General features: G+C 51.1%; 1 protein-coding gene across 7 annotated transcripts in view; it reads left to right on the top strand.

Annotated features, from left to right (window-relative positions):
• Window positions 1-783: 783 nt before the first annotated feature.
• The window catches only part of PDE10A (phosphodiesterase 10A), a 333,920-nt gene continuing 321,927 nt past the window's right edge, over window positions 784-12,776 (top strand). The window contains exon 1 of one of the 7 annotated variants that reach the window (XM_023223598.2): window positions 784-1,117. Coding sequence is in view for 4 of the 7 variants with exons in the window: in XM_023223596.1 (XP_023079364.1) it covers window positions 8,112-8,184 (73 nt within the window). In the remaining 3 variants the exon portion in view is untranslated. Of the gene's footprint in view, window positions 1,118-2,000; window positions 2,114-3,308; window positions 3,409-7,663; window positions 8,185-12,776 lie in introns of those variants that run through there. The other 6 variants (XM_023223597.2, XM_023223602.1, XM_023223600.1 and 3 more) reach the window with 6 other exon arrangements.

Genomic DNA, 12,776 nt, shown 5'->3' with positions numbered 1-12,776 from the left:
ATTGTGCGCGCCTGAGGGTAGCCAGGCGCCGTCGCCGGGGCCTGGCCCCCGGCCCCGGGTCCTCCTGCAGCCCAAGCCGAGCACAATGTGACGACTAGACTGGGAGGGAAGCCGAATACCAGAGAGGAGGACCAGGCAGCGGTTCGGGCGGCCGGCAAGGGTGGGCAGGTCCTGCGGGGGCGGAGCCCACCGAGCCCCGGCCCGCCGCGCCCCTCCCGCCCGCGGCCTGCCCCCTCCGCGGCCCGGGGAGGAACCATGGCCAGCCCCGAGGAGCCTCTTGCTCCCCGCCCCCAGGGTCCCCCGCCAGCGGCCGGGGACGAGCCGGGCTGCGGCCCCGGCAAACTCCGCCCGGAACCCCGGCGCAGCGCGGCCGGCGGGGGGAGCGCAGCGGGCCCGGGCCTGGCCCCCGAGTGGCCTGGCCGCGGCCGGGCCGAGCGAGCCGCGCCCCCGCGCCCGCCCCCCTCCTCCGCAGGCCGCGCCAGCCCAGCTGGGGGGCCCGGCGCCCTCTCTGCGCTCGGCGGCGGCTGCGGTTGGGTCGCGGCCCGCGCTCCCTTGGCGCTCGCCTTCTCCTCCCGGGTCCCCTCCTCCTCTCCATCTTCGTTTTACTTCTGGCCGCCGCCCCCCCCGCCCCCTCCCTCTTTTCTCCCCTCCTCATCTGCCTTTCACCTCCCCGTGCGTCTCCCAGGAAGGGAGGGCGCAGCGGCGGCGGCGGCGGGAGGAGGCGGCGATGCTGGCGGAGGAGGAGGAGGACGACAAGAGGCAGCTCCCTTGAGCGTCCCCACCAGCAGTAGTCACCGCGGCGGCGGTGGCAGCGGCGGCGGGCGGCGGCGGCTCTTCCTCTCGCCTGCGCTCCAGGGCTTGCTGCTCCCAGCCCGTGCAGGGCCCCGGCCGCCGCCGCCGCCCCGGCTCCCACTCGGCCAGGCCGCCCGCCGCGCGGGCTCCCCCGGCTTCCCCGGCGCCGGCCCAGGCGGCGGCGGCCGAACTCCGCGGCGTCCCCAGGGCGCCGGCTTCGCCTTCGCCGCCGCGGCCGCGTTGCTTTTCGGCTCCGACATGGAAGATGGACCTTCTAATAATGCGAGCTGCTTCCGAAGGCTGACTGAGTGCTTCCTGAGCCCCAGTAAGTGGCCTGCTCCCCGTTCCCCGGTGGTGGGGCGGCTCCTCATCCCCTAGGGGGCAGGTGGGGGGCTTGGACTACTGGGTGGGAAGCGGGTGTCGAGCGAGGTGCCCGTGCCTGGGCGTGGAGCGCCCAGCGGGCTTCTCTGGAGGGGAGGAGTCGGTGCCCCTAGCAAAGCGCGGGAGCGTTCGGCCGCGCAGGGACGCCAGGGTTTCTCAGGCTCCGCGTGCGCTCGGGGAAAGGGCGGCCCAGGAGGGAGCCGGCGGGAGCTGGGCGTTTGGAGCGCGACCTGCCGCCTGCTTCTCCGCCCCTTGTGCCGTTTCTGGCCACACTCGTCCGGCGCGTATTTACACTCTAAACTTTGTGACCACTTAGGTTCCTCCCTGTTGAGCCTGTGGCCACTTGGCTGGAGCAGAGGCGCTTCCTTCTACTTGGGGGTCCAGCCCACCGGGTCCCTGTGGCCGCGGTGAGGGAGGCCAGGGCCTCAGAACCCCGCGCTTCTAACTGTGAAGGCACCGCCGTTCTCAGGGACTCGGAGTGGGCGGCTCGGCCTCCCACCCCTCGCAGTGACCGGCAACCAGAGCGTGGACTGGCGGGGTGGAAACGGGTGCACCTCCACCCAGGGGACGCATCCCCACCCCGGGCCGCATCCTGTTGGTCCCAGGCTTCTCTGGGGTCCGGGCTGGTAGAGAAAAGGGAAGGACAATAGGTCGCTAGGGTGGAAGAGAAAGGTGCCGCCGCCTCCGACTCGCGGGATGCGCCCCCGGGCCCACTGTGGCGTGGCCACTCCTCCTCGCCACCCGCAGGAGCGGGGCTGAGAGCGCCCTGGGGCAGAGGTGGTAGAAGGCGTGTCACGGGGGTGGGGGACAAGACTGAGCAGAAAAGTCAAGGTAGGGGTTCGCCAGAAGGAACCAGGCAGGCGGGAGACGGTGAGAAAAGAGGAGGCGCCCGGTGCGCAGAGGAGGGGGGCGTCGCGGTCGCGGATGGAGGGCGAGCAGGGTGAGGACGGGAAGACCGCGGCGGGGCCGGGTGGGAGCACCTCCTGCTCCAGGAGGTCGCGCCTATGGGTCTCCGGGCGACTCCGGCGCCAGTCGGGGCGGGCGCGGTTTCCCGCGGCCCAGAGCGCGGCTCCAGAGCCACCGTCCACCGCGTGCGCACCCGAGCCTTTGTCTGAGTCTAGCTTAGGAGCCGCGTTTCCGCGGCGCCTTCTCCGGGCCGACGCTCTTCCAGGATTGCTGTTTTGGTTTCCCGCTCCCAACTGCAGCTCACTCCAAGGCTTTGGCCGACCCGAGTCTCCAGGGCACCCGAGGTCGAGCCCCTCCCTGCAGCCAAAGCTCACCGCCCGCCCAGGCACCATTGGGGTGCACTCCCCCGGCTGGCGAGTGTATTCGCGCCAGTATCGGCCGCTCCTTGCAACCCCGCTTCCCGGGCATGGGCCAGTCCATGGCGGCCGCGTGGTCAGCGGCCTCTCGTACACCCGTGCGGGCTCGCTGCTCTCACTTGATTGGCTGGCGGGGCGTGGGTGAGGTGCTCCCAGCTGACCCCCAAGTCCTCCCCCAGGTGTCTGCCTCCCACCCCCGCTGCAGTCTAGGTGAGGAAGGGTTGTGGAGATGGGTGTGCATGGACAGAGCATGGGGCCTTCTCTGTTGGCCAGAGATGTGGTCAGTAGAAGCACTTTTCCTTACTGAAGTGCCCCTTGGCTCCGCAATGAAGGTGGTAGAGGATGGGGCCCCACCACCTCTCCGGGGGTTTTGGGATCAGCCTATAGGCCTGGTCCAGGACTGGGGTTCCTCCCGGTACCCTAACTGGTGGGCTTGTGAATTCTTTCTTAAAAAAAGAAACATCTACTTTTCTCAGTTGACCTTTGATTTGGGGTGGGGAGTTGAAGTTAGCTCTGCCTTGCAGTGACAAGCTGCTCTGGGGGAAAGGTGGTGCTACTGAGGCACGGGATTTTAGGCTTCTGGAAAAAGCCCCAGGTCCTGAAATGATGGGTCTTCTGTTGGTGCTGCTGGAACTGCTGTTGGCTCGTGTGTTCAGGGCCATGCTGGATGTTTTGGAGGGGAAGAGAGATCTGCAGCTCTGGATAGAGGGTGAAGTCCTCTTGGGATTCCTAGCACGCTCCCCCTTTAGGAAGACCATACCTGGAGAGGAGAAGCGTCTGTTCTGCAGAAAGGCCCAGCCAGGAGAAGCTGGTGCATCAGAGAAACCATACTCATCAGGGAACACTCGAGAGCGGCCTCCTTGCCCCACACCCTGCCCTGAGCAGCAGCTTTGGGCTTGAACAGGAGCAAAAGGTTAGGACAGTCTTATTTGGGGCATGACTAAGGTAGTAAACAAGAAGATACTTTTAAACAAAATCAATGATCAGACCCACTTCACTCAAGCTTGGGAAGGGGATAGATGGATTCTTAAAGGAGAGTAGCCAGTTTCTGCTCTGACACTCTTATCTCTACTTTTTGGGTTTTTATTTCTATCTGTTGCTGCATGGCAAGCCACTGGTCTGAATTGCTAAAGTACCGATGTTTGACGGATTTTTGTGATATTTGTCGTTTTAAAAATCAGTCTTTTGAAAAAGAATTTCTAGACTCCATAAAAATTTAAAAATGCCCAAATGCATACAAATGTGTCTAATTGTTGAGTGTTATTCCCTTTTTTTTTCTTTCAGTTTGATCTTCTGTTGGTCTGATATGCAAGTTGTCATGTAAAGGCTATTTTGTCCAGTTACAGTTTGTATGAGTGCTGGTTTTATTTTTATTATCATCAAAAGCAAATCATGTGTAGAGGGTATGATATGCCAGCTCTGCTTCTGTCCATTTTAGCTCTGCGTTTTGGCTCTTCACACTGACTGGCTGGTTCGCTCACTCATGCACCAAATAACACTTAGTAAGAGCTACTGCCAGGACCCGGGCCCCAGAGACAGAAAGAAAGAAAGAAGCCTAGTAGAAGCCATGAAGCTGCTGTGGGAGGTGTTCGCCATCCAGTAATAGAGATGGAGTACCCTAGAAACAGGTTTCACATTAATGTCCAGAGGTCAGTGGCCGCCATGCCCAGTGCCCTTACTCTGCCCTTTTCAGGCCATTCCTGACTTCACCTCATCTCCTGCCATCTGCCTCTAATTGCTGACCTCTGGGCTCTTCCTCAGGCACCCAGCTTCATACTTCATTGTTAGCAAAGTTGCCATTGGGGTAGGAAATACTCTTGTGCCTGGAGAGCCCAGCGTTTGCTTGTGCAGTGGAGAGAGGAGAAGTAACATGGGACAGACCAGTGTGAGTGGCATTTGGTCTTCTAGAGAAGACAACTCAGATTGTCTGCACTAGTGGTCAGTGTGGCTGCCCTGATGTAACACGGCTTGCAGGACATGCACAGATTAGAAACTCTGAGGCACACCTGTGGATAAGAACAGTCAGAAGCCACAAATATGCCTGTACCTCTCTCTGTTTGTGTTTCCCTGGTTAGCTACTCTGATGACATAAAGAGATATAGACAAAGGAAAACCCCGGTTGGTCAAGGAGGATACCGAGAAAGTTAGGAAAATAAAATTGTGAATGCAGACTGCAGATAGCTTCAGAGTACAATTGATTGTATATTTCCCAAATATTCAAAACAGGAGATGTGTATGTTCCCAGGAATTGTGGAGTTTAAATGTGCTCCGCACTCATCAGTAACTACTCTTACTGTTTCTTGAGACATAAGATACCGTGCGACCAACACTTGAACAAACTGAGATAAATACGATCTCTTTTAAGAGCAAATGTGTTTAACACATGCAGACTACACTGGACTTCGCCTTTAACTTCTGTTTGTGGGCTCAGGGAGATGGAGGTCACAGAACAATGTAAGAACAACATTCAGTAGAAATGGGTCTAAATCAGCCAACAGCCAACTCATAGATACTTGTTGAGTACCTACTGAGTGTAAATTGTTTGAGGGAGGTTACAATAATAATAACAGGTCTCTCAAAGGACTTGAAATATAGCTATGGACACCTACAAAGATGACTAACAAAGCAAGGTGTGACTTTTTCCTGCAGAGCCAGGATGTAGACGTGAGTGTCACAGTCCTCCGTGGAAGGGTGACCTATTTTTTGGTAGGGAAATCAGAAAGGACTTAAGGCCAAAGGGCAGAGCTGTTTAAACTGGTGGGATTCTTTAGGCTATCAATACTTACTTTCAAGAAATTGCACTTCTAATTTTGAGAAACCTACATGAGAAAATTCAAATGAGAAGCAGTAGAAACTTTAGAAGATGGTGTCATCTGCTATCCCAATCAGCATATTAGTCTTAGATAATTTCTGCACATAAAACTTTTTCCACTCCAATAGGAAAAAAAAATTCAGTGCAATAGATAGTCAAGCAAATATTAGGATTTTGTTTACTATAAAGCAGGTTAAACATAGTGTGGTGCACATTTCACCAACGAATACATTGTTAATTTTTGTTTGTTTCAAAACAGCTGATGCAATCTGAGAGAAAAAATAATTTTCATGTAAAACGAATATTTTCCCTTAAAAGGAAAACTCTTAGTTGTAATTCAAAACATTTTAATTTCCTTTTAAAATGTAAATTAGGCTCCTCCAGCTGATCATGTCTCTAAGTCTGCCTAAAGGAAAACTCCACAGTGACAGAGGAACTCATAATCTTGCAAGGAAAGCAGAAGGTATCCAGTACTCTTGTTTTGTTTGTAGCACTCACCACTTGCCAAAATTATCTTGCTCACTTACTGGCTTATCTGTTTATTGCCTGCCTTCCCTCTCTGGAAAGGAAGCTCCGTGAGAGCCTGAGGGCAGGTGTCTTTTTTGGTTGTTTCCCTGAGACTGTTAACAGTGGCTGACACACATAGAGAAGGTACTCAAATACTTGTGTTGGAAATTCAAAGATGAAAGCCAAAACAAATCTAAACAGAACCAAACATGTTGCCTGTCTTCAAGAAACCTAGAAATCGACGAGCACTCTTTGAAAGCTTCCTTTGTATGAGCCTCTGTTCTACGGACTCAGGATTCCAAGGTGTATGAGACAAAATCAGTTGTTTCGGGGAGCACGCAGCTTACAGGAGAGATGGACGAGGGTTCACAGACACGTTTACCCACAGACAGGCTGCAGGGCACTCTGCAGACAGTGAGAACCAGATGGCCTCTGACTGGGAGGTCCTGGAAAGGTTTCACAAGGTGGGAAGAGGCAGTGCCTTAGTTTTGCGAGAAGCCTGGGAAGGACCTTCTGAAGCCAAGGGAAAAGGATCTTCTGAGGTTGCAGGGTGGAAAACAGCCTGGACAGGTGGTGGGTTGGGGACCTGGATGATAAGACAGGACAGAGGATTATTTAGGCTAAGCTAAGGATACTTTACAATGACCCCTCAGACGACTGTATAGAAACAGCTATGGAAGACAGGTAGAAAGAATGGCCTCCGTGCTGGAGCTAGGATTCTGTGTGACTGGAGGGAGAGGGCTGATCTCGGTGGCAGAGTCCTCAGCACATGAGAAGAGGTGGGAGGTGGACCAGAGATGGGGCCATGCACATGAATGGTCGGGAGAGATACAAGCAGGAGGTAGCAGTTAATAATCAGACATCTGGGTGGCTGGTTGGATAAGGCAGGAGACATCTGACTCCTTAGTTTCTGGATTGGAAAGTTGTGTGTGTGTTTGTGTGTGTGTGTGTGTGTTGGGGTTGGAATGGGAGTAGTTACATGCCCAGAGAAAGAGATATCAGAATGGGAAGTATGAGAATTGAGCACCTGCTATGTGTTAAGCAGCCTCCTTGGTAGTAGGGATCGTCTCTGCTTGTATGGTGCCCGCACTCTGATGGTGCAGACAAGAACCAGAAACAAAAAATACCAAGAGAGCTGCACAGTGAATGCACACTGAGAGTGGCCTGTGCAGCTGTGTGGCTCGTTGCCTTGTTCTGTGCAGGTCTCTCCACAGGGGCAGTAGAAATGGCTTCTGAATGACAAGGTGTCATTGGCCATTCAGTTATCAGGGGAAAAGCACCCTACGCAGAGGCGACTCACAAGGCAGAGATGCGGGATGAGGGCCGTGCTGCTGGAGCTGAGCCCACCAGACGGTGGCACGTGAAGTGGCAAATGGGCTGGATGAAGGCTTTGCAGTCAGAGGAAAAAACTGCAGTTTACTCTGGATGAAGGCAGAGGCTTTGGGGAGGTTTTGAGCAGATGAGTGATCCATGATTTATTATCTCAGAAGCTCATTCTGGCTGCAGTTTGGTGAATGAATCAAGGGAGCTGTCGTGGATACAGGGAGTCCATGGAGGCTACTGTCACAGTCAAGACAAGAGCAATGGTGACTTGGATCACAGCGATGATAATAGAAGCAAAATGCCGCAGTGGTTGAGGAGGTGTTTGGAGGCGGCGTGTGTAAGACCTGCAGGTGGGTTGGATATGGGGAGTCCAGGGAGAGAGAGGAATCAAGAATCCATGCCTGGGTTTTTGACTGGAAAGATTTGGTAAATGGTGGGGCCATTCACTGGGATTGGGATGGGAAGCCTGGAGGAGGAGCACGTGGGGTGCGCAAGGAACCAGGCGTGGCATTTGGCGGTGTTCAGTCTGAGATGCCTATGCTAGGAGGGCAGTTGGATAAACAAAGCCTGGGAAGATTGGATCCAAAGAATCGTTCAAGACTGCAGCATAGCAACTGCAGTCACAGCATCTAAAATCATGGGATTGGATGCCCCCAAGGACAGTGTATAGATGCCTCTGACATTTTGACTCTGAGGGAAATACAGACGGAGTTGGTTAATGAACCATAGCTGGGTGCAGTGTAAGTGCCTGGCTGAAGTTTGACACACGAACGGATGGCCCTCTGGAATTCCGTGCTATGAACCGGATTAGAAAGAGAGATTTGGACTGTGCAACACCAAGGTAGTCGTTGAAGCCACAATCGTGAATGGAGACCAGGAGTGAATAGTGGGAGTGAGCAGAAGCCAGAGGATAGGACAGAAGAAGGCAGAGCCATGGAGCACCCTGGAGAGGAGTGACCCAGGGAGATCCCGAGATGGAAGGGAGCACGCCCTGGAGTTCAGAAGCCGAGCCTCAAGAGGAAAGAAGCCAGATGCCCCAGAGAGCAGGTGAGTTCCAGCAGCAAGGAGGTCGTCCGTGGCCTTGGTCGGGAGATTGCAGTGGAGTGGCATGGATAATACCTGATGCCAGTGTGGTGAGGATGGCAGACAGGGCCGTTTGAATCTCAGCCACGGACAGGTAGATGCTGGCTTTTTCTGCATGGAGAATTGACTTGGCAATGTTGATTTGCTGAAGAAAAGGAGCTTGAAGAAATAGGAAGATAGGTAGAAACAAACCTTAAAGAGAACGGGACGAGTAGAATGTGGGGGACATGAGATGGCTTTGGACACTAGAAGGAAACCTCTTCCTCAGAGAGGGAACCTTGAAAGGAACCGGTGTGGGGGCTGCTGTGGAGGTGGAAAATTCACAGTGCTTTCCCCAGCTTCTGGCCCCCATTTCTCCCAATTGGACAGAACTGTGGCCACCTGAGAATGAGCCAAGGAGAGTGGGGCCTAGGGAAGCAGGGGTGGGGTAGTGGAGAACGGGGGGCCAGCTGCCAGGGGATGGCCCAGCCTTGCTGAGACTGGAATTGGGAGGCTAGGAACAGGACAATGAGGAGGATGATGGGAATGACTGGGAACGTTTTAGAAGGAAAGTAATGCCATTAAATTAATAGTTTAGGAAGATATGCAGTACCGGTGTGCAGGGGGGATCGGAGTAAGGGCTGGCAGAGTAATGTTAATACACTCTGCATTGAAAAAATATACCAAACACAAAGGTACGCACAATTCAGATACGCATCTTGATGCAAGTTGACAGGTAGAGTCCAGTTGGAGTGGTGTCTTGAGGGTGGAAGAGTATTTGATATGTGGAGCTGAGTGAGGTTCCAGAGAGGCAAGGTTCCAGAGAGGAGAGAGAGCCTGGACAGAGGTGCCAGGCGCAAGATGCGCAGCCAGAAGTCAGGGCTTGTGGAGTAGGACGATCTCATAGCTGGGGGGCTTTGTGCAGAGAAGAAGGGATGGAGAAAGCTGACACAGTGGATCAGGTCTTCCTTACGCACTGAGTCCAGCTTTGCATTGGGGGAAGGAGTGGAGAGGTGCCAGAGGGCACGGTGTGGGAAAGATACCATGACATGCAGATATTTATCACATGTTTCCTGCTCATTGGTTTCCATCTGTATCACTGGCAATATAAACCCAAGACAGAGCTGTGCCTTGCTCTCCTGGAGTTGCTGGCTCATGAGGGATCCAGACCTGATGAGGGGTGTTCTGGAGAGCTGCTGGTAGAGGCACGCATGGTGGGGAAAGCTGTGCCCCGGGATGGAGATGGAGGTCCCACTTCGCTGCTGCGGAGTTCTCAGGCCCTGCAGCTCTCTGGCCTTTCCACTGTCTCTCTCTACTTCTGCAGTGTGATTCAGCGATGGTTGGTGCTTCTGCCCTGTGTCATGGTGTCCTCCTGACTGCGAGTCTTCCCTCTTGGTTGCCGCCAGTGCCCTGGAACCCCTTTTCCTTGCATCTTCTCAGGCTTCGTCATGGTCCGCTCATCTGTCCTTTCGTCGTTTGCTGGTGCTTACGATTGTCTGCTTTCATGTTTGTCTCCTATTAGCCAACGTGTTCTTGCGGGTGGGAAGTGTGTTTCATTCATTTTCCTAACCTCAGTGCCTAGCACGTTTGCCAAGCAAAATAAGTTGAATGAATGAATAAATAGTGAAAGTGCTTAAGTGAGGGAATGTGATTGAAATCATCCTTTACAAGATTAATTTTCCTAAAGGGAAATAAATAATGAAATAAATAATGTGATTGTAAAATTTTGCCGGCATGACTTGAAACTTCATCTTTGCTTCATGTATCATATTTTCATGTGATCCAAATACACTCATTGGCATCAGTGACCGGGGCTTCTGAGCTACCGTGAACACAGCGTGTTCGTATGCCCGAGCTGCTGGGGCATGGTTTGGCATGGAGCAGCCACCCTGAGATGACAGGAAGGAGGGAGATAAGTGTTTAGAACATTCTGGATGCCTCAGCTGCATTTCCTGGGGCAGTGATAAAAAGCTTTTTACTTTGATGAAAACATTTCTACATAGCAAAGCGAAAGTGTCGCATATGAAGGGCTGATGTGTTTGAATATGATGAATTATTTATAAAAATACAAGCGTATTTGGCCTTTTAAAAGTTGGTAAGTACTGTGTAAGAAGCAGTTTTGCACAAAGAGCAGTTCACTCTGTAGGAAAAACACAGACTAACAGGTAACTGCAGAGTTGCATTCCAGGGACGGGTGGAGGCTGGTGCAGAATGGGAAAAAGCAGCATGATAATATAGAATTCAAGTTGTAGTTATTTGTATAGGTTGTAATTTGTGTTTCGGTGTTATATTTTAGTAGCTTCTGAAATAAACATCTAAAGTGATATCCAAACGGGCTTGAAGGCTGGGCGAGGCGGCTCTTGCCTGTAATCCTAGCACTTTGGGAGGCTGAGGTGGGAGTATTGCTCCAGGAGTTCTAGATCAGCCTGGTTAACATAGTGAGACCTTGTTTCTAAAAACAAAAAAAAAATAGCCCGGAGGTTGAGGCTGCAGTGAGCCATGATCACACCATTGCACTCTAGCCTGGGCAACGGAGGGAGACCTTGCCTCAAAAGACAAAAAGAACAACAACCAAAAAGAGCTTAGTTACTATGGCTTCCTGGACGTGGTAATTACATAGTGTATCGGTGTCTCAGGGTTATATACATTTCAAATTTTCTTGGTGTCCAGGACCAGAAGTTGTCTAATCAGTCGTCATGACTTTTTAGGACTATACTCTTCTTCTCATGATTAAATATGTCTAATTTTTAAAGACAGATTAAAGACCTACTTATAAAACCTCAGTAATGAAGGCAAGTGGTACTGGCATGTGGATAGATAGACAAATTGATGCAACAGAACAGAAAAGGATTAAACCCAGACACATGGTGGAATCTAAAGGATGATAAAAGTGTCATTTCATACAGGAGAAGCAGAGATAGACTACTGAATAAATGATTTGGGGACACTAAGTAGTCATCTAGAAAAAAATAAAAAGAGATTATTCCCTGCAGTGCACCTTCAGGATAAATTCCAAATGGATATGTATATTTATGTGTATATTTAAATGTGAAATTATATATAAATATTTAAATGTAAAAAAGGAAACCATAAAAAGAAAAAAAAATGAGGAAATTCCTTTCTAGCCTTGAAGTGGGGAGACCCTTTAAATGGGACTCAAAAAACCCAGAAGTAAAGAAAAGATTGGTAAGTTAATCCACATTCAAAAAACAAAATGAAACACCTTTGTATTGCCCCAAATCCTGTAAGCCAGGTCTTAGCATGTTCCTGTCCAGGCCCTGGTGCCTCTCCTGACTCTCCACCTATCTTTCTCCATGTCCCATAGCATGCCAGAAGCTCCAACACCGTGTTAACAACTCCCTGTACTTGAATTGTGGCCCTAGAGAAAACATTTACAGCTCTTATCACAGCATAGTGCTAACCTTCTTAATATATAAAGAGTTCCTAGAAATGATTAAGAAAAGAGCTCTTAGACATGACTAAAAAGAAAGAACAGCCTGATAAAAAATAATCAAAGGATATGAACAAGACAAATCACAGCGAAAGGGAAGTAAATGGCTCTTTAAAAACATGAAAAGATGCTCAGCCTTATTCACGATAAGAGAAATGCAATTGAAAATAACATCTGTGAAAATGGCACCTGTAACATTTGCAAATATTCATAAACTTCATAACACACTGTTGGCAAGTCCACGAGGAGGCAGGTGCTTCTGTACTTTCCTGGTGGGAGTATCAAGTGGTGTAGCTACCGAGGAAGGCAATTTGGCAGTATCCATCAATATTAAAAATGCATGTTGGCTGGGTGCGGTGGCTCACACCTATAATCCCAGCACTTTGGGAGGCCGAGGCAGGTGGATCACGAGGTCAAGAGATTGAGACCATCTTGGCCAACATGGTGAAAACCCCTCTTTACTAAAAATACAAAAATTAGCTGGGCACCGTGGCATGCACCTGTAGTCCCAGCTACTCAGGAGGCTGAGGCAGGAGAATCGCTTGAACCCAGGAGGCAGAGGTTGCAGTGAGCTGAGATCATGCCACTGCACTCCAACCTGGCGACAGAAAGAGACTCCATCTCAAAAAAAAAAAAAAAAAAATGCATATACCCATTGAGTCAATAATTCTGCTTCTAGATATTTATCCCTCAGACATACTCACACATAGGCAAAGTGACGTAACAAGATATGAATATGGTACAGTATTGTTTGAAATAGGACATTGGAAACCATCTAACGGCCTATCTACGAGTAGGGGCTGGTTAAATAACATTTGCAGCAGTGAAAGCGAATGTCCAGAAGATCTTCGAGATACACTGTTATGTGAAAAAAGCGAGGTGTAAGCAACATACATACACACACTCAGATAGATACATGTTTGTGTTAGAAAGGACAATAAAAGCATGTACTTGTATTTGTGATTGCATAAAGAAACTGGGAAGAAACCCAGGAAACTGTTCACGTAACACTTGCTGGGCAGTGAAGGGAGGTGGAAGGGACAAGGGGTCCTGGGGGCTGGAAAACCAGAGTTGTGGGGAGACTTTTCAGTGTTACCCCGTTTTATACGTTTTGAGTTTTGAATAA

This window comes from Piliocolobus tephrosceles, chromosome 5, assembly GCF_002776525.5.
Source record: "Piliocolobus tephrosceles isolate RC106 chromosome 5, ASM277652v3, whole genome shotgun sequence".
NCBI lineage: Eukaryota > Metazoa > Chordata > Mammalia > Primates > Cercopithecidae > Piliocolobus > Piliocolobus tephrosceles.
This window is presented reverse-complemented; position numbering and strand designations above follow the sequence as displayed.